General features: G+C 52.0%; 1 protein-coding gene across 2 annotated transcripts; it reads left to right on the forward strand.

Moving 5' to 3' along the window:
• Positions 1 to 1118: 1118 nt before the first annotated feature.
• HNF1A (HNF1 homeobox A) lies at positions 1119 to 20162 on the forward strand (the record flags this gene model as incomplete). 2 transcript variants are annotated; one of them, XM_080940552.1, is made up of 10 exons in its annotated part: positions 1119 to 1444; positions 9902 to 10101; positions 13930 to 14116; positions 14423 to 14664; positions 16043 to 16191; positions 16289 to 16490; positions 17268 to 17459; positions 18827 to 18945; positions 19031 to 19175; positions 20038 to 20162. In XM_080940552.1, the coding sequence occupies 10 exons, from the start codon at positions 1119 to 1121 to the stop codon at positions 20160 to 20162; spliced, it is 1887 nt and encodes a 628-aa protein (XP_080796678.1). The 2 variants fall into 2 exon arrangements, with proteins under 2 accessions (XP_080796678.1, XP_080796679.1); XM_080940553.1 differs by lacking the exon at positions 17268 to 17459.

Consider the following 20162-nt stretch of genomic DNA (forward strand, 5'->3'; position numbering starts at 1 on the left):
GATTTGAACTCAGGACCTCTGGAAGAGCAGTCAGGGATCTTAACCATTGAGCCACCGCTCCAGCCCCTGACCCCCAGCACTTCTAAAAGTTGGCTGTGGTACAGGCCTGTAATCCCAGTACATGGGAGGTAAAGGCAGGAGGATCAGAAGTTTAAGGTCAGCCTGAACTACATAAGATTGTCTTAAAAAATCAATTAATATGCATGCATGCACACAGACACACACAGGTGCACACACATGTAGATTAGATACACAGACACACATAGACATACACACACAGACATATACACACAGACAGACACAAATACATGTGCACATAGATACACAGACATACAGAGACAGACATATACACAGAAACATACATACATAGATTAGATACACACACACACACATGTCCTGGTTGGGGTCACACAATGATAAGAAGCAATACGTCATAATCCTCAACACAAAAATCTCAAGTGCTAAAACACATTTTTTCCACCCTGGAAAGTCTGCTGTTGGGCTAGGATTGAGGTGCAGTGACCCACTCCAGGAAATGTGACCTAATTCTGCCCTTGAGAACTGGCCCAGTGGCCCAGAGCTTCCTGCTGCTCCAGCAGCCCAAAGAAACAGGCTTTCAAACTTTTCCTGTGCCGGGTTGAAGTCATCCTGGGCAGTGGGACCCAGCGCTGCTCCCAGAGGCCTCCTGGCTCCTGTGGCCTCTATCCCTGCGCCCCTGGCCCCCGCTCCACCTCCCTCACCCGCCTCTCTGCTCTCTCTCAGTTGCAGGCCATGGCTCTGGGTCCGGTCCCTCTCACTGCCGTGAGGCCTACACTTGCAAGGCTGAAGTCCAAAGTTCAGTCCCCTTCGCTAAGCACACGGATAAATATGAACCTTGGAGAATTTCCCCAGCTCCAATGTAAACAGAGCAGGCAGGGGCCCTGATTCACTGGCCGCTGGGGCCAGGGTTGGGGGTTGGGGGTGCCCACAGGGCTTGACTAGTGGGATTTGGGGGGGCGGTGGGTGCAGCGAGCCCGGTCCGTTGACTGCCAGCCTGCCCGCAAGTAGACACCGGCCGTGGGTGGGGGAGGCGGCTAGCTCAGTGGCCTTGGGCCGCGTGGCCTGGTGGCAGCGGAACCATGGTTTCTAAGCTAAGCCAGCTGCAGACGGAGCTCCTAGCTGCCCTGCTCGAGTCCGGCCTCAGCAAGGAGGCTCTGATCCAGGCCTTGGGGGAGCCAGGGCCCTACCTGATGGTCGGAGATGGTCCCCTGGACAAGGGGGCGTCCTGCGGTGGGAGTCGAGAGGACCTGACCGAGCTGCCCAATGGCCTGGGGGAGACGCGTGGCTCCGAGGATGACACGGATGACGACGGGGAAGACTTCGCGCCACCCATTCTGAAAGAGCTGGAGAATCTCAGCCCGGAGGAGGCAGCCCACCAGAAAGCCGTGGTGGAATCACTTCTTCAGTAAGGTCCCCACCCTGTCCCCAGCACTCAGGAAGGGACTGTCCATGCTGCTGGCAAGTTTCACTTCCCGTCCAGAACCTTGGAGGCTGTGATCTTCAGGCTGGTGGTCAAGGGCTTCTTGCTGAACCCTCAGTTTGGTCCTACATACCCCATATCCGTGGGCTACCTGTTTGCAGCCTGGTCCTTAGGAACCAGGGACAGGCCTGAGGTCACTTTGAAATGGAGGACAAAGGAAGCGAACCCCAAGAATATGGTTGGAGAACCAGCGGGTGGTGGTAGAAATCTTTCCCCAGTGTGGTCATTTGTACTCCCACAAATTCCAAGTTCTTTGCCAGGGGGTCGGATCCCAGGTTTGGGGGCCCAAAAGCCTCTGATGAGGCCGGGTTGATTTGGGGGTCTTAGGGGGATTTCCTGATACGCCAGGGCCTTAAGCACCTGGGTGGGTAAGCCTGGATTTCTTACCTGAGGCAGATGGAGCTGAGGGGTGGCAGCTTCCATGCATGGCCAGGTGCTGCTCCCTGCCTTGACCCCAACCTGGTCAGATAGCAGGTTTAGAGGCCTCCCCCTCCCCAGCAAAGCCTCCCTGGTTACTAATTACCCATGTGCGTTATTATTTCTTTTGTTTTATAAATTTATAAATAGCAAAAGGTTCTGATAAGGCCTGTGATCATTAACTTGTAGGGACGGTGGCTGGGAGATACCCAGCTGGGGGTGGAGAATGGGAACACCAAGGTGGGGGAAAGGTAACTTGGGGGCTGTGAGGGAATCCTACCGCCCCCAATTCCTAGAGCCACCACAGTTTCCCTGAGATTATCTCCCTGCTTGCTATTTTGTTAGGGTTTTTCGGTGCCTAAATCCCCATGATATAAAATGAGCCCCCAGAAGGAAGCGGTTAATAAACCAGCTTTACAGTTAGGGAAACTGAGGCTTAGATGGGGGAAAGGAGCTGTGAAGGAGGGGCCTGAGGGATAGATAAATTTGAAGATAGTCTCCCAAGAATACTCAGGAGGCAGCCTCTTTTCTGTCCAAGGTCCTGATCCCGACTTGGGGTGGGGGAGGGCTGGTGGATCTCAGCATTTCTGGAAGTGTCAGGGAGTCAGTCTCCCCTGGGCCTTGGGCAAGGGGCAGAGGAGCAGTCAGGCCCCCTGACTTGGCAGAAAGTGGAGGGCAAAGTGCTGCCTCGATGCAGGGGAGGGGCAAAGGGCCAAGGATTGCCAGAACCAGGGCGCAAGAAACCTGGATAGGGTGGAGCTGGGCCTGACCTCTCCAGGGGCCCCAGGTGGGACTAGGGGCTTAATCTGAGGCTGAGGGGCCAGGAGGCCAAGGGTCTTCTTACCTGGCTGTTCATCGGCCCCCATGGTGGGGGCAGTGGGGGCTGGAGGGGAGCTTGGTCCAAAGCAGCTGGAGCAGAGGTCAAAGTGCTCGGGGGGGGGGGGGGGGAGGCAGCAGAATCCCAAAGGCAGAGGAGACAGGGTTGCTGAGGAGGAGGAGGAGATGGAAGAAGAGGGGTGGGAGAGCTGGGAGAGCAGAGGAACCAGGAAAAGAGAGGGTCTCTGAGCAGCTGGGTGAAGGGGCAAGGGAGTGAGGCTGAGCCGAGAGGAGGCTGGAGCGCGTGTCCCTCCCAGGCTGCCTTTCTTTAATGCTAACAGCGAGCTGTTTGCCTTCCATTTAAATTCGAGATGTTGCTATAAATTATCAACCAGCTCCTTGTTCCTGCGGAGTTTATAACTAACTACCCGGGTTACTTATTGTTCAGGTAACAAAGGGGACCTGAAAATGTCCCCAGGCACAAAAAGTGGGGCCTCTAGTTTCAGGACTGGGGTGGGGGTGGGAACTCTGGGGAGAGGGCTGGAAGACCCCCTAATGAGGGCCTGGGTAATGGGGAAGTTGAGGCTGGAAGAGGCGGTGGGAAAGACCAAGTCCCCTTGGGAGCTGTTGATTCCAAGGTCTACCTTTGGAAGATTTGGAAGAGGGAGAGATGGGTCTGGGGTCTCGGGTCCCACCCCCAACCCATACATATCACGTCCGAGGCCACGGCAGACAATTCACTCTCAGAGCTCCATCCTTTGTCTACTGTGTGACCTTGGGCAAGACCCTTTCCCTCTCCTGCCTCAGTGTCAGCAGGTAGACAGAGTAAAGACAAATTCTCTGTCTTGGTTCTACTTCTGTGCTGTCCCCTCCCGCCAGCTTCCCTACCCTTCTCCTGCGCCCGGATGCTGGCTTCGCAAGTCCTGGATGCGCACGCGCTCTGCTTTCCACCCAGCGTTGCCTGCTCCAGTCTTCCTGCACGGGACCCTCTTCCCACTTTCTCCTTGGCTTTCAGCACCCTGCCCGAAATCTCTGCGTGAGGGCTGTACCCAGCTCCTCTGTCCTTTGCTGCTTCCTCCTACTTTTTCCTGTCCACTGTCTCATTATTATATCTGTCTCTATGTCCATTCCTTGTCTCCAGATGTGAAAACATCTTCAGGGAAAAGCTTGTGATATCACCACGTGCTCTGTCCCTCATCCAGCCATGACAGACACCAGGCAAGAATGAGGGAGAGACTAGACTTACCCTGCCGCACCTCCTACTCCTCCCTGGGAGAGCATTTGAGACCCAGAGTTCTATCCCAGATGCCCTTGCAGGACCTTCCTATCTGCTAACTACTTAAACCCCAACCTTGCCGGGTCCTGATGCCTCCAACCCCAGCCAAGCAGCCGCAGGGTTCTCCCAGCCAGGAACTCTGCAGCTGGGGCAGGCAGGCTGGACGCTTCAGCAGACCGTGGCCTGCCTTGGTTCCCATGCCCCTCTCTTTGTAGCCGGTTAGGTGGGCACTGTCCCCGAGATCTAGTTTTTTTCTGCGGAATGGTGAAGACCGCACTCAGCCACAGGTTCAAGAGCATGGCACATAGTTAGGCAGGGTGGCATTTGAATGGTCCCATTTTACAGATGAGCAGAGGAAGGCTCAGTGAAGAAAAGGGACTTCCTCAAGAAGTAATGCCAGACTTGCATGTGTGTGACAGCTTCGTCTCTGTCTACACAGTGCTCTTGAGTTCTGTGTTGTCTCTGCACGTTCACCAACCCCCACACCCCCAGAAATTATTATTGCTTATCTTGACAGGCCTTGAAACTCATTGGGCTTAAAGATGTACTAAACTTAGGTTTCCCTCTGCACAGTTTCTAAAACACATACACGCACACACACACACACACACACACACACAGGCACATGCATGCACATTCATATGTACACACACATGCATAAGCACACACATGCATAAGCATACACAGGGACAGTCATACACATGCACACACACAGAGACACATTCATACACACATGCACACTGATACACAGGTACAAGCCCCGACACCCACCCAGACACACAGACACACACAAATGACTCACACAGACACACAAGTACAAGCACACATACACACACACACAAGCAACCATGGATCCAGGTACTCAGTCATGAATGCACAGCAGGGTCTCCAGTATGCCAGACTAACCTCAAACTCAGTGTATTAAGGATGGCTTTGAACTCCCAACCCTCCTGCCTTTGCCAGTCAGGTGAGGTGTTTATAGACCTATGCCTCCATGTTTGACTTATTTGTTTTGAGTTCTGATTTTTTGAAACAGAGTTTCTTTGTGTAGCCCTGGGTATCCTAGAACTCACTTTGTAGACCAGGCTTGACTTCAACTCAGAGATTATTCACCTGCCTCTGCCTCCTGGGTGCTAGGATTAAAGGTGTGGGCCACTAAGCCTGGCTTATGTGATTCCAGGACTGATCCAGGGCTTTGTGCATGCTTTCCAACTGAGCTATATCCCCACGATGTGAAATAGGAAATATCTTTAATCTTACTTTATAGGTGAAGGAATTTGGGGACACATGTTAAGGAAATCAAAGAGTAGGTGGCAGAAAGAGCTGGGATTTTTTTTTTTTTCTTCTCAGATCTAAGCCCGACCCTGGCCCTGACTGAGAATTCAGCTTCCTCTCTAGAGTCTCAGCTCCATGACTCTGGGAATCGGGGAACCAAAGACACAAAGCTGGGAACACCTGTTTGACTCCAGAATTGGGCAGGGAAGCAGGGGGTATCTTCAGCCTTTCTGGGTTCTGCTGTGGCGACTGGGATACACAGGACCATAGCGATGATGATGGTGGTAGTAATGATGGTGATGGTGGTGGTAACAGTGATGGTGGTGGTGGTGGTAACAGTGATGGTGGTGGTAGTTCTGGTAATTTTGTTTTTCATATGCTTTTTAAGACCTCATGACCCTACAGCCTCAGCCTCTCAATGCTGATTACAGACCTGTGCCACCACGCCTGGCTCGGCCTGGCATTTTCTAACCACTCTTTCCAGTTGTTAAGAGAGCCGTTTGATGGGCAGATGAGATGGTGCCTCTAATCCCAGCACTGGAGAGGCAGAGGCTGGCAGGATGGGTCAGTGTTCTCATGAGTTTGATGCTTGCCTTCTGTTGGTTAGTGTTTCTGGTGCTTGTGGAGGGTGGTTACTGTATCTGTTCTTCTGTTTGACCAAGAACAGCAGAAATAAAGACAGAGGTGGAGTGAGAGAGACCTTGAGATTAGGGAAGAAGAAAGGGGGAGAGGGTGCAGGTAGGGGGAGGGGAGAGGAGGGAGAGACAGAGACTGTATGAATCAGAGCACTCAAGTCAGAATGTAAGAACAGGTCCCCTGCAGCTAAGCAGCTAAGCGACCCACTCTTCCTACAGAGGAGGGAGAGGAGCAGGGCGCGGGCTGCCCTGGCTGGAGAAGGGAGGCCACCGATAAATATGTTTGCAGAAGCACGGGTTGGACTTTGTTCCTGCTTCCCTCCTAGCCCTGACTGGCACCCAGGGAAGGGAGGAGGGGTGGGGCTCCGTGAGGCTCCCAGACATGGCCAGAGGTGGAGAGAAGCATCTGGGGTCCCTAGCAATGAGAGGTGTTTCCGAGCCCCAGTTACAATCACCTGGGACCAGGTTTCACCTTTCTTGAGCCTGAGTTTTGTCATAGCTGGAGCCAGTGTCCAAATCAAGCGTGCTTCCTGGGTTGAAAGAGAGATTCAGGCAGCTCCAGTGACCCCTAGGAGTCATGTGTCCCATATTATTTGCTGTGCCAGTTTAGATGACTCGGGTCACCTCCATTGTGCCGCTGCCCATCTGCTGATAAAGGGAAAGAAGTCAGAGAGTCTAAGCCAAAGGCTCTCAACCTTCCCACCCTTTAATACAGTTCCTCCTGTTGTGGACCCCCAACCACAAGAGTATTTTTGTTGCTACCTCATAACTGGAATTTTGCTACTGTTATGTATCCTGATGTAAATATCTGTGTTTCCGATGGTCTTAGGTCACCCCTGTGAAAGGTCCTTAGAATCCCACAAAGGGGTCACAACCCACGAGTTGAGCACCCCGATAGGCTCTGCCTCTGATTACAGCATTACTGAGGTGCAGGGTGCAAGGCAGAGCTGGCTCTGGGGACAGAAGCGGGGGAGCTGTGGGACTGGCTTCAGAGAGCCAGGGGCAGCTTTCAGTTTGTCTTTGCTTTGAAACACTTGACGAAGCCTGTCCTCTGTATCACTGAGTTCCAAACCTGTCGGTTCAACCAGGTGGGGGCTGAAAAAAAACATTTAAAATTGCTTCTGAAATGAACCGGCACAGTTGTGTTTGTCTGATGGTTTGCTTTCTTGTTGCTACTTTGTAAACACTAATAACCCGAGCTGATTAGGGCAGGGTTAGACTCTAAGTCCTGGCCTACCCACGTTTAATTCTGGAGACAGAGTACCACTGAGCCGCCCCAGCTGGCCTGGAGCTTAATATAACATATAGACCTGGCTGGCCACCTGCCTGTGCCTGGGATTAAAGGTGGCACCGACAGGCTTGAACAAAGAATGATTTATCTACTATTTATGTATTTGTGTGGGTGACTGTCACATACACATGCTGCTGGTAGAGGAGGAAGAGGGGAACGGATTCTGGGAGCTGGATTTATAGGCATTTGTGAGCACCCAGATATGGTATTAGGATCCAAATTCTGGTCTTCATGATTGACCAGCAAGTGCTCTTAAATACTGGGCCATGTTGTCCCTGGTTATGACTTTTTGAGATAAGGCCTCACTGCGTACCTCAGGCTAGCACTGAAACTCTGACTCAAGGTTAAGGTCACAAGTGCAGGCTGTACCCAACTAGAATGTCATCTGTATTACCTAAGGGCTTGTAGTTTTCATATCTACTAGGGTCCTAAAAGCAGTCTCCCAATGACCTGAAGAGTCACTGCATTGTATGTAGTGTGTAACATAATATTATAATGTATCACATTCTTTAAAAAAAGTTTCTGATGGACTTCTGACATTTTATGGTTACACAAGAGTGTGGGAAGTCTCCTTTCTTCCTTCCTTTCTATTTAAGATGTATTTATTGATTATATATATGTACACTGGTACACTGTAGCTGTCTTCAGACACAGCAGAAGAGGGCATCAGATCCCATTACAGATGGTTGTGAGACACCATGTGGTTGCTGGGAATTGAACTCAGGACCTCGGGAAGAGCAGCACAATGCTCTTAACTGCTGAGCCATCTCTCCAGCTCAGGAAGTCTCTTTTCATACACATCCCATGCACACATCATACACACATCACAAATGTGCACCCCACACATGCACAAACAGACACACGTATCCACACATAACAAAAGAAATATTTCCTTTGAGACAAGGTCTCCTGTAGCTCTGGCTAGCCTTTGTATGTGGCTGATGCTGGCCTTGAGCCCCCAATCTCCCTGCTTACACCACCTACGTGCTGGGATTGCAGGTGTGAACCGTCAAGCCAAGAATGCCCGCTGCTCATTTTTTTGCTTTTTCAGACAAGTTTGGAATATGGAAATCAGGCTAGTTTGACTTGGAGATATTCCTGCCTTGGATTTCCTAATGCCGGGATCATAAGCGTGTGCCACCACACCGTAAGCATGTGCCACTACACAGAAATCATGTGCCACTACAGTTGGCTTCTCTCTCCTTGCTTCTAATGTCAAATGAGCAGCAAGCAGCACACAGAAACCCCGGCAGGCCTTCCGTCTGGCTATCCAGTGGGATGCAAAGGCTGCCGGGACAGCATTAGTGTCTTTTGGGCAGACCTTTTGTTTGCCACAGCAAGCAAGGAAGAAACCACTTTCTAAGGATGCTGTTTGTCATGCGTATAAAATCTCAAGACTTAAGTTTTAGAAGCAGAGGTAGGAGGGGGCACATGGGCTTTCCAGCCTCGTGGACTGAGGTGTGTTTACTGATAAAAGAATATGGGGTGGGGTGCAGGGTGCTGGAAACTTTACTGGCAAAAGAGTTTGAATTGGATCTTCAAGACCCACATGGTGGAAGGAGACAAGGCTCCTATAAGTTGTCCTCTGACTGTCGCATGTGCAACCATGTCTCTCTCTTTCTGTCTCTCTGTCTGTCTCTGTCTCTCTTTCTAAGAGAGGTTGTTCATTATGCAGGCAGTCTGTAAACACACTCCCTCCTGTCTGTCAGGGAGACCAGCAGTGAGGAGAGGATGAAGTTCTGAACCTTAGGTGGTCTAATGGGGGGCCCTCTCTCCCCCAGAGTGGGATTCCAGCTCCCGAGCAACCACATTTGTAGCAAAGAAGCCTCTAACCCCATTGGCAGGGTCTCTGGACTTCAACGCCTCTCAGATAACTTTAGCTTGTGTTAACTTGACCAAAAAAAAAAAAATAGCAAACAGCCAAACAGGTCACCTGTTCATCCATCCACCCAGCCAACCACCCACCTACACACCCATCCAAACACCCACCCATCTACCCACCCATCCATCCATCCATCCACCCACTCATTCACCCACCCACCATCCATCCACCCACCCACCCACCATCCATCCACCCATCCCCCCACCCATCTACCCACCCATCCATCCATCCACCCACCCATGCACCATCACCCATTCATCCTCTATCCACCCACCACCATCCATCCATCCACCCATCACTTTGGGTTCTGGGAACCAGACAGTTCTCCCACCATTAACAGGTAGAAGCACTCGCTGCAGAAGCCTGGTGGCTTGAGCTCAATCTGCAAGACCCACGTAAAGGTGCAAGGAGAACCAAGTTCCTCACACATATTGTAGTGCAGGCGCACATGAGTGCACTTGCGTGGACGCACACACACTCATACACAAACACGTATGTGTACGCATATACGGGTACATATACATACATGTACACACACACATTTTGAAAAGTGTCATATAACACTTCCAGGTTCAGTAGAGAAGAGGATCCCTAAGGGCATCATAAGCTGAGGGTCTTCCCTACTTGGGTGGCACAACTTCCAGTGGGAATCTACTCACACGTGAAACACGTTTTGGTATGGAACCCGAGTACAAGTCTTATCCATGGAGGGTCTAGTCTCCAGAACCCCAGCCTCACCGTAGCTACCAGGAAGGGCCATTGAGCAGACCCTGTCCTTGCTCGCCTCCAGGGAGGACCCATGGCGCGTGGCAAAGATGGTCAAGTCATACCTACAGCAGCACAACATCCCCCAGCGGGAGGTGGTTGACACCACCGGTCTCAACCAGTCACACCTGTCACAGCACCTCAACAAGGGCACCCCCATGAAGACGCAGAAGCGAGCAGCTCTGTACACCTGGTATGTCCGCAAGCAGCGAGAGGTGGCTCAGCGTAAGTAACGACCCCAGCCTGTGTCCTACTCTCTGGCAGGGGCTCCCCCACTCCCAACCCCCATACTTGGGAGAGAACACATGTGCTAAGTTCCCAGCCCTCTGTTTACTTTTTATTTTGAGACAGGGTCTCACTATGTAGCCCAGGCTGGCCTTGAACTTGTGACTTGCTGACTCAGCCGACCAGGTGCGGGGTTGACAAGTTTTCTCTGCTACTCCAACCTGAGCTTCTCTCTAAGGAACTAGCAGTTGGCTGTTATTGGGGAGGTATCTCCGATTGTTTGACCAGCCACTTTCTGAGGGACTTTTAGGATTTTCCCCAGACAGGCTCTCATGACACTTTGTTGCAAAGAATATCCAAGTACAAAAAGTTCCTAGAAGCCCCCACAGGTCAGCCTAGACTCTCTGCAATGTTCTGGAGGGTTCAGTTATAGTTCTGGAGCATGGTCTTTTTTTTTTTTTTTTTTTCAAGACTTATTTATTGTATTAGATAGAAGTACCTTGTAGCTGACTTTGGACACACCAGAAGAGGGCATCAGATCCCATTACAGATGGTTGTGAGCTACCATGTGGTTGCTGGGAATTGAACTCAGAACCTCTGGAAGAACAGTCAGTGCTCTAACCACTGAGACATCCCTCCAGCCCCTGGAGTGTGGTCTTCTTGTGGGAGTGGGGAGTCTCTGACTCTATCACCTGCTCTTGGGACCCTTTTCCTTCCACTGGATTGCCTTGTCCAGCCTTAATGAGGGGAGGTTTCTAGTATTAGTGCAACCTGTTATGGTGTTGGGTTGACGTCCATGGGAGGCCTGCTCTTTTCTGAAGAGAAGCAGAGGAGCAGGTGTGGAGGAGAGGAAGTGGGAGAGGAAGGTGTGGAGGGAGAGGAAACTGCTGTCCAGATGTCTCAAATGAGAGAATTTAAGAAAGGGGGGGGACAGAAAAAATTCCTAGATGTGGGATGTTGGGGCGCTGAGTTTTTTTCTTTTTTCAAGATTATTTATTTTATTTATGAGCACACTGCATCTGTCCTCAGACACACCAGAAGAGGGCATCAGATCCCATTACAGATGGTTGTGAGCCACCATCTGGTTGCTGGGACTTGAACTCAGGACCTCTGGAAGAGCAGTCAGTGCTCTAACCACTGAGCCATCTCTCCAGCCTGGGGTGCAGATTTTCAAGTTGTTGATGGACAGTCATGAGATGGCTCAGGGGCAAAACTCTTACCACCCCATGACCTGAGCAGGATCACCAGACCCCATGATCGGGTTTTTTTGTTTGTTTTTAAATATCTATTTTGTCTAACTCTCTTTCTTTTACTTTTGAGATTATAATTACACCATCTCCCCCTTCCCTTCCTTCTCACCAAGCCCATCCCCATACACCCCCTACCTGCTCTCTTTCTAACTCATGGCTTCCGTTTTCATTAACTGTTGTTACATGCATATAGCCATGCGTATATACATACATCCCTAAATATAACCTTCTTAGTCTGTGCAATGTTATTTGTGTGTGCTTTCAGGACTGACCATGTGGTGTCGGATAACTAATTGGCGTGTTCTTCCCTGGAGCAGACTATTTCTTCTATTCTTGGCTTTCCTTGGTTTCCTTTACTTTTTGTGCTGAGGATTGCTTCCCCTGGCTTGCTCAGCCTGCTTCTTATAGAACCCAGGTCTACCAGCCCAGGGATGGCACCACCCACAATGGGCTCCCCTCCCCCCTTGATCACTAGTTGAGAAAATGCCTTACAGCTGGATCTCATGGAGGCATTTCCTTAAGGAAGGCTCCTTTCTCTGTGATAACTCCAGCTTGTGTCAACTTGACACACAAAACCAGAAAGTACAGTCTCACATGTAGCCCAGGCTGGCCTACATTATCTTAGACTGCTCCTCCCGGCTCTATTTTCCAGTGCCGAGATCACAGGCGTGCACCACACCAATGTGTCAGCTTGGTTCTGTTTCCTCTTCTGTGGACAACCTTTTTAGGGGGGTTCTTCCTAGGGGTGCTGATTGGTCCTAGGAGTCCTGTGCGGCCACAGGATCAGCTCAGCAACCTCACAGGTAAAAGCAATCTTTCAGGTTTCAGTTGAATGACTTATTTCAAGAACAATTTAAAAAAACTTTAAAATAGGCCTAATATACAAAAGTCCACAGATCTTTTGTTGTCGATAGTGAGGTTTTTGTTGCTAAGGTTTGTTTGTTTGTTTATTTGTTTTGACACAGGGTCTCACTATGTAGTTCTGGCTTTCCTGGAACTCGATCTGTAAATCAGGCTGGCCTGGAACTCACCGAGATCCCCCTGCCTCTACCTCCCAGGCGTGAGCCACCACCACCTAGCTTTTTCTTCCTTCTTGAGGCAAGGTCTCCCTGTCACTCCAGCTTGTCTGGAACTTGCTATGCAGAATAGGATGGTTTCAAAGTTATAGCAGTTCTCCTGCCTCAGCCTCCTCCAGAGGGGTTTTAGTTATGAGTGACAGCACCTGGCTCTCTCAATGCATTTCCCAAAAGCTAATACAGCAACAGAGCTTCCTGCCCGTTGAAGAAGTGAGCAGCTTCCTGGCAGCCCCTCCCCCACAGCGTAGTCACCGATCCTGACTCCCGACCATGGCTGCTTCTGAAGTTTTCACGACTCCACTATGTGTAACGGCTCCTTAGGCTCCATATTGTGTGACATTCATCTCTGTGCTCCCCTGTCACTTCGCATGGGTCAAATTCATTGTCCTGTGCGACCATTCCCATGGGTGGAGGAGACACTGCTCTTCTTTGGTGGACGTTTGGGTTGCTTCTGATCTCTCGATTCTGCAAACAGGATGGATGGCTCAGAACATTTTTCCTTGCGTTTTAGGTAAAGGCGCATACGCAGTTCTATTGGCTGCGATTACTGGGTGTTAGCGGTTCCTGCCCCAATCGCTGTGGGTTTGCAATCAAACCATCATGGCCTCAACATTTTAGATGCTTCTGAAATCTGCCTTAACACTTATTAGTGTTGGCCTCTCTTCATGTTAGCCACGAGGTACCCACGGTGGTATTGTATTGTGGTTTTAACTTAAATTTTCTTGGTAACCCTTACACTGATTTATTATGTCATTATCTTTAAGAAGTACCTATTTTATTTAGGGCCAGGCTTGGTGATGGACGGGAAGGGATTAAAGATCCCAGAGGCAGAAGGCAGAGGTAGGCAGACCAGCTTGGTCCACAAACCAAACTCTAGGACAGACAGAATCACATAGTAAAAAGCTACTTTTCCATCGGACCAGAGCTCATGCCTAGTACCCACCTCTAACACCCTTTTCAGGCCACTGTGGGCACCCCTCCCCCACATGACACACACACACACACACACACACACACAAATATATTAAAAATAAACAAGTGTTTCAGGTTTAGGGGGGCCAAACTATGGTTTCTGGTACCTCAAGTCTTGGCCATGGTTCCTGCTCTCCTGTGACCACTCAGTGAGTGTGGACAGAAACAAGGTAGCCACCTCAGAGGCAGTGTGAGTGGGTGGGTGTGACTGGGCCAGGCTGGCCTCGAACTCATAGAGATCTGCCTGCCTCTGCCTCCTGAATGCTGGTATTTATGGCACCAAGTCCCCTTTTGGCAGGGGGTGGGGCTTGGTTTTGGAATGGACTAAGATTTCGTGCAGGCTAGGCACGATCCCTACCAACTGACTCATGGCTCTAGTCTCGAGAGTAGATGATTTCAGTCTTAGCTGCCATCTTCGGTGTTTAAGCACCCTGGGGAAGAGAGAGACCGGGGAGGGGTGGGGAGGGGTTACGGGAGCTGACAAGCAGAGGTGGGAGTGGTCAATGCCTCACCGCTCTCTGTCCGTACAGAATTCACCCACGCAGGGCAGGGCGGACTGATTGAAGAGCCCACAGGTGATGAGCTGCCAACCAAAAAGGGGCGCAGGAACCGGTTCAAGTGGGGCCCTGCATCCCAGCAGATCCTGTTCCAGGCCTACGAGAGGCAGAAGAATCCCAGCAAGGAAGAGCGAGAGACCTTGGTGGAGGAATGTAATAGGTAATGTGGTCTCTCACCAGGGCAGAGGCTAAGCCGGGAAAGGGATGGTGTCTCTGGGTTTTGGGGGGCGGGGTCCTCACCAGTCCTTGAGAGCCCTTGCTTTGTTTTGAATTCTCCCACCTACAGGTGCTTGTTTCATTTTATCTCAAAAGCCCTACGGCTTGTTCTCTGAGAGGCTAAGTCTCTTGCCCAAGGTCATGCAGCGGGACTGGTCTTGTAATCCAGCCCTAGGGTACACCCCACGTCTCAGCGCCGTCCTCTCTCCTCTGAGCCTGGCTTGGAGGCTCACGGGTGCCATCTTTGCAGGGCGGAATGCATCCAGAGGGGGGTGTCACCATCGCAGGCACAGGGGCTAGGCTCCAACCTTGTCACGGAGGTGCGTGTCTACAACTGGTTTGCCAACCGGCGCAAGGAAGAAGCCTTTCGGCACAAGCTGGCCATGGACACATATAACGGGCCTCCACCGGGGCCAGGCCCGGGCCCTGCGCTGCCTGCCCACAGTTCCCCCGGCCTGCCCACAACCACCCTCTCCCCCACTAAGGTCCACGGTGAGTGCTGTGGGTAGGGAAGCTGGAATAGGAGGTAAAGAGGAGAAGCAGATGGGTAGGGGGCGGGAGGGACTTCCCCAGCTGTGGCAGCCACCAGAAAAAAATGCTCTGCACTACACTGGCCACTCCCCTCTCAGCTCCACACCCCCTCCCCCAATCTACCTCAGTCTCTCTCTATTTCGGTTCCTCCCACTGTGCTCAGTAGAGCTGCGCACTCACCTAGGTGGATCGCATTGGCCCACACAACCCTGCCCACTCTCTGTCACCACGGGTCCCTGTGTGGTCCATCCTGGGCTCTATTCAACCTAACTCTATTCAACCTAACTCACCCCTGGCTACTTCAGTCCAACGCAGTCCCCTTTGGATCTACCTATTTGAGCCATTTCAGTTCAACTCAGTGGTGTTCAAATCACAGTTTAACGCAACCAATTCCCATCCCAACCATTCCCTTTGAACAAACTAATTCCGTGGAATCCGATTCATTTTACAAAGCATAGCCCTTGGCGCCTGGGGACTGGGGGCCAGGACCTCTTGTAGACAGGTATGTAGTATTCACCTCCCTCTGCACCTCCTACTGCACACTGAATCATCTCCTACGATGCTTGATACCCAGTACAGTGTGACCCTGATGTAGACACACTGTATTGCTGGGGCCTAGTGACAAGGAGAGAAACCTACGTGCTTTCAGCACAGATGTGAGCTTTTTTCTTTTTAAAAAAGATTTATTATATGTATTATTATTTGTATTATATATTATTATTATTTATTATATATATTCAGACACACCAGAAGAGGGCATTGGATCCTTTTACAGATGGTTGTGAGCCACCACGTGGTTGCTGGAATTTGAACTCAGGACCTCTAGAAGAGCAGTCAGTGCTCTTAACTGCTGAGCCACCTCTCCAGTCCGTGAATTCTCCCCCACCCCCAAATATTTTGACTCAACAATTGATTGAATCTGAGGACTCAGCACCTTCGAATGAGAGGCTGAACTGTAAGGCTCAATTCGATTTGGTCTGATTCGATTTGATTTTGTTTCAGCTCAGCCAAAGCTCAATCTTGCTGAACTCATTTCTGGTCCTGTTTAAAGAGATCTCATCTAATTTGGCCAATCGCAGACTGTTCTGCTCAACGTGGCTCATTTTCATTTAGTTCTCTGAGCCCCGATTGGGCGTCTTCTGCACAGAGGGGGACACACCTCGTAGTGGGGGACACACAGTGTAGTGGAGGACACCGCCAGGCGTTAAGAGGGCTGGAAGCAGCCAGCACAGGAGGAAGGATGGAGTGCTGGCCTGAGCAAGCCAGGCTCTGGTGTGGTAAGGTCTGTGGGACAGGAGTGGACAGGGAAGTGGGGTGCTGACATTGCTCCCCACTCTAGGTGTGCGGTATGGACAGTCTGCAACCAGCGAGGCAGCGGAGGTGCCTTCCAGCAGCGGAGGTCCCTTGGTCACAGTGTCTGCGGCCTTACACCAAGTATCCCCCACAGGCCTGGAGCCCAGCAGCCTGCTGAGCACTGAGGCCAAGCTGGTGAGTGAGCGGCCTGTGGAAACCCCTCCTGGCCCACTCTCTGTGGCTGGGAGACAGGGTGAGGACAACTCCGGCTCAACTCGGTTTACCCTCACAGGTCTCAGCCACGGGGGGTCCCCTGCCTCCTGTCAGCACCCTGACAGCACTGCACAGCTTGGAGCAGACGTCGCCAGGTCTCAACCAGCAGCCGCAGAACCTCATCATGGCCTCGCTGCCTGGGGTCATGACCATTGGACCGGGGGAGCCCGCCTCTCTGGGACCCACGTTCACTAACACGGGCGCCTCCACCCTGGTCATTGGTAAGTGGGTGAGGCGGGTGGGGCTCCTGTGCGTTGGGTGGGATCTGGAAAGAGCTACTGGGACTCATTGGCCCAACCATAAGGCATCCGCTTTCTGAGAACCTGCGGGCTAGGCACCCACAGGTGGACGGAACAAAGTCACTAAGGATAGTGTAGAAAGTACCAGACATCAGACTGAGGAGATAGTGGGGAAACAGCTGGATAAAAGCACAGGTGTTGTGTTTTATAAAAATATCCAGAGAAGAAATATGTTTAGTGGATGTGCAGTCAGGTGTGGGGGAAGAGGTGCCTCTGTGGGCCCACACTGAGGTGAAGGGCCAGCCTCACAATGGTATAGTATAGAATAGTTTATTCAGGATGTAGGGAGGGGAGTTTGGAGGGTAGTAGAGGCAGAGAAAGGCAGAGGGAGAGGAGTAGAGGCCTTCAGTGAGCACGGGGGGGGGGGGGGGCTGAGCAGGAGGGAGAGGACAGAGCAAGAAGGCAAGAGAGCAAGAGAAGAGGGGGTGAGCAGGCCTTTTATAGTGAGTCAGGCATGCCTGACTGTTGCCAGGTAACTATGGGCTTGAGCCTAGACAAAATGCTAATGGCGTGTGTGTGTGTGTGTGTGTGTGTGTGTGTGTGTGTGTGTGTGTGTGGTGTTCTGTAGGTCTAGGGTGTTTTTATTTACTTAAGTTTTAAGCCCTTTATAGGCAGGAACTCAGTGGGTAAGACACCCGGAGCCGCTAGGACAGAGGTGCAGAGGGCGGGGCTGGTCTAACTCCTGCCTGCCCCCGACAGGTCTAACCTCCTCTCAGGCACAGAGCGTGCCGGTCATCAACAGCATGGGGAGCAGCCTGACCACTCTGCAGCCGGTCCAGTTTTCCCAGCCACTGCATCCCTCCTATCAGCAGCCTCTCATGCCCCCTGTGCAGAGCCACGTGGCCCAGAGCCCTTTCATGGCAACCATGGCTCAGCTGCAGAACCCCCACGGTGAGCATCCCTCGCTGGCCTGGGAGAGGTGGGCTACAGGTTGGCAAATGGGCGCAAGGCCCGGCAGGTAGTGGGTGCTGCTGCCTGCTTGTGTGTGGCGTGTGTGGTGTAGATCTCTACGGGCCCCCGCCCGTTTGTGTGTGCAAAGGAGCTTGTGTGTGAACTTTTTAGTGTGTGCGATGCTTTGCTTGTCTTGGTGGCAGAGTGGAAGCCTCGGCCTTTTCTCTGAAACCCTTGGGGCTGGGCACCTGTCAGTTTACAACTTTGCTGTTTAGAAAGCTGGCTTGTGGATGGATCGTGGGTTACAGATTACTCCCAGGGCTTCACTATGCACAGAACACTGTTGTTTCTTCAGCAAAAGGCAGGTACTACATGAAGTGGATGAAAGACTCGGGATGGGGGAGACAGCTCGGTCAGTAAGTGCTAGAGACCAGAGTTCCATCCTTCAGAATTCACAGGGGTGGGGGTGGGGTGAGGAGAGGGAGGACATGCTGGTTGGTGGACACTTCCCAGAGCAGACAGAGGAGATAGAGACAGACAGATGACCCCTGGGGCTTACGTCAGCCAGTCTAGTCTACTAAGTGAGCTCTAGGCCAGCGGGAGAACTTTCTGAGGTTCTACAGACCTCACGTGCCTGCACTTGTATACAGACAGATTCAGCCATGCACACACGCACTCAGCCTCTTGTATGTCAGATCTGCATAAGGCCAGCCACAAGATGGGCCATGGGGCCAACCTTATGCAAGCTTTGGGTTCGGACCTTTCGGACCTTATCACAGACAGAGGTTACGGGCTTGTGGGCCAGTGTGCGGCTGACAGCATATGTCTGTGTGTGGGTGCTCTGCTTTTGGCTGAGTTCCAGGGATAGCATGCCACTGCTGTGTGCTTGGTGAGTGTCTAGGTCTCTTGAGAGGCAAGCAGTGAAACTTCGAGGCACATGCTGGAGGTGCCCTGGAGATCCAGGTATTGCTGGCTGCTGCCCGGCCTCGTTCACCAAGACGGAAGCCACCAGCCTTTTCCTCAGAGGCATGGCACCTGCGCTGCACGCCCCATGCTTGCTGCTGTGCCGTCTGGAGAGTGCCTGTGCTCAGCCCAGCAGCACAATGCCCCTGCTTCTCCGTAGCTGCGGTTATGTTCAGTCAGGGAAACACACACAACAAGCCCAGTGCACAAAAGGAGCTGGAGCTGTGCTGGCCCTTCCCCAGGCTGCTCCCACCCGGCTTAGCTGTGCAGGCCTCTGTAATGAGAAAGATATGGCTCCAATGGAATCCCCAAGCACTCACTGTCGGGGTGTTCATCAGGCCTCATGCCCACTTCCCGTAGGGAAGGGTCCAGGGAGTCATAGCTACTATGCCTTCTCCTCCCAGCCCTATACAGCCACAAGCCTGAGGTGGCCCAGTACACGCACACGAGCCTGCTTCCACAGACCATGCTGATCACAGACACCAACCTCAGCACCCTTGCCAGCCTCACGCCCACCAAGCAGGTAAGTCCCTGCCTCCTGAAGCCCGGCCCACCGAGGCTGCCCACTCCCATGCCCCAGGCTTCAGTGGGTTACTGTGGTTCCCTAGGTCTTCGCCTCAGACACAGAGGCCTCCAGTGAGCCTGGGCTTCCTGAGCCATCGTCTCCACCCTCCACTATCCACATCCCCAGCCAGGACCCATCGAACATCCAGCACCTGCAGCCTGCCCACCGGCTCAGCACCAGTCCCACAGGTGAGCGGTCCTGGGCCCCCCAGGAGTATGTGATGTGGCGTGTGCGATGGACTGGGGGCAGATGGGAAAAGCTTCTTCCTGCTGAATGTGGTGCCTGCGGCACACCAAGTGACATATGCAGCAGTCTGGGACAGAAGTTAAGGCCACGGCTCACTGACTTGACAGAGGACAAGGGTAGACAGTCAGATGCACTAGGGGAATAATGGGAGCCTGACATGACACCCCTATGGTTTGGTTGATCTCAGGGGTGCAGAGGCCAGAGGAGGATGTCTCGTGCCTTCTCTGTGGTCATCTTACTTCCTAGAGTCAGGGCTTCTCAGTGAACTGGAAGCGTACCATTTTGTCAGGGCTGGCTGGCCAGTGAGCTCCGGGGATGTTTCTGTCACCCTCGCCACCCCCCCCCCCCGGCACTGGGGTCACAGGCATGTGTAGACATAGTTGGCTGTTTACATGAGTGTTGGGGATTCAAACTCAATTTCTTGTGCTTGTATGGTGAGCACTTTTTTAAAACGTACGGATTTTAATTGTATGTTTTGTGTGTATGGAGGAGAGCAGAGGCCATCCAAGGAGTTGGTTCCCTCCTTTCGCCATGGGCCCAGGAATTGAGGTTATGAGGCTCCACTTTAAGGTTTTGGATTAGATGTGACCCACCCATACTGTTAAGGGCAACTTCTTTTGCTGGAAGCCAATTCACTGTTAAATAACACGTCTACAAAATACCTTCTGAGGAACTGCTCCTTAATCCCCAGGAACCAAAAAAAAAAAAAAAAAATTCCGGGAACAGCTATGTTAGTGCTTGCCTCCTGGGAGCGGGGTCGGAGGGGAGTTGGCTGACAGCTAGTGACCTCCTTTGCTTCTGCAGTGTCCTCAAGCAGCCTGGTGTTGTACCAGAGTTCTGACTCCAACGGGCACAACCACCTGCTGCCATCCAACCATGGCGTCATCGAGACTTTTATCTCCACCCAGATGGCCTCCTCCTCCCAGTAA

Source organism: Micromys minutus (genome assembly GCF_963924665.1).
Source record: "Micromys minutus genome assembly, chromosome: 29".
NCBI classification, from domain to species: Eukaryota; Metazoa; Chordata; class Mammalia; order Rodentia; family Muridae; genus Micromys; species Micromys minutus.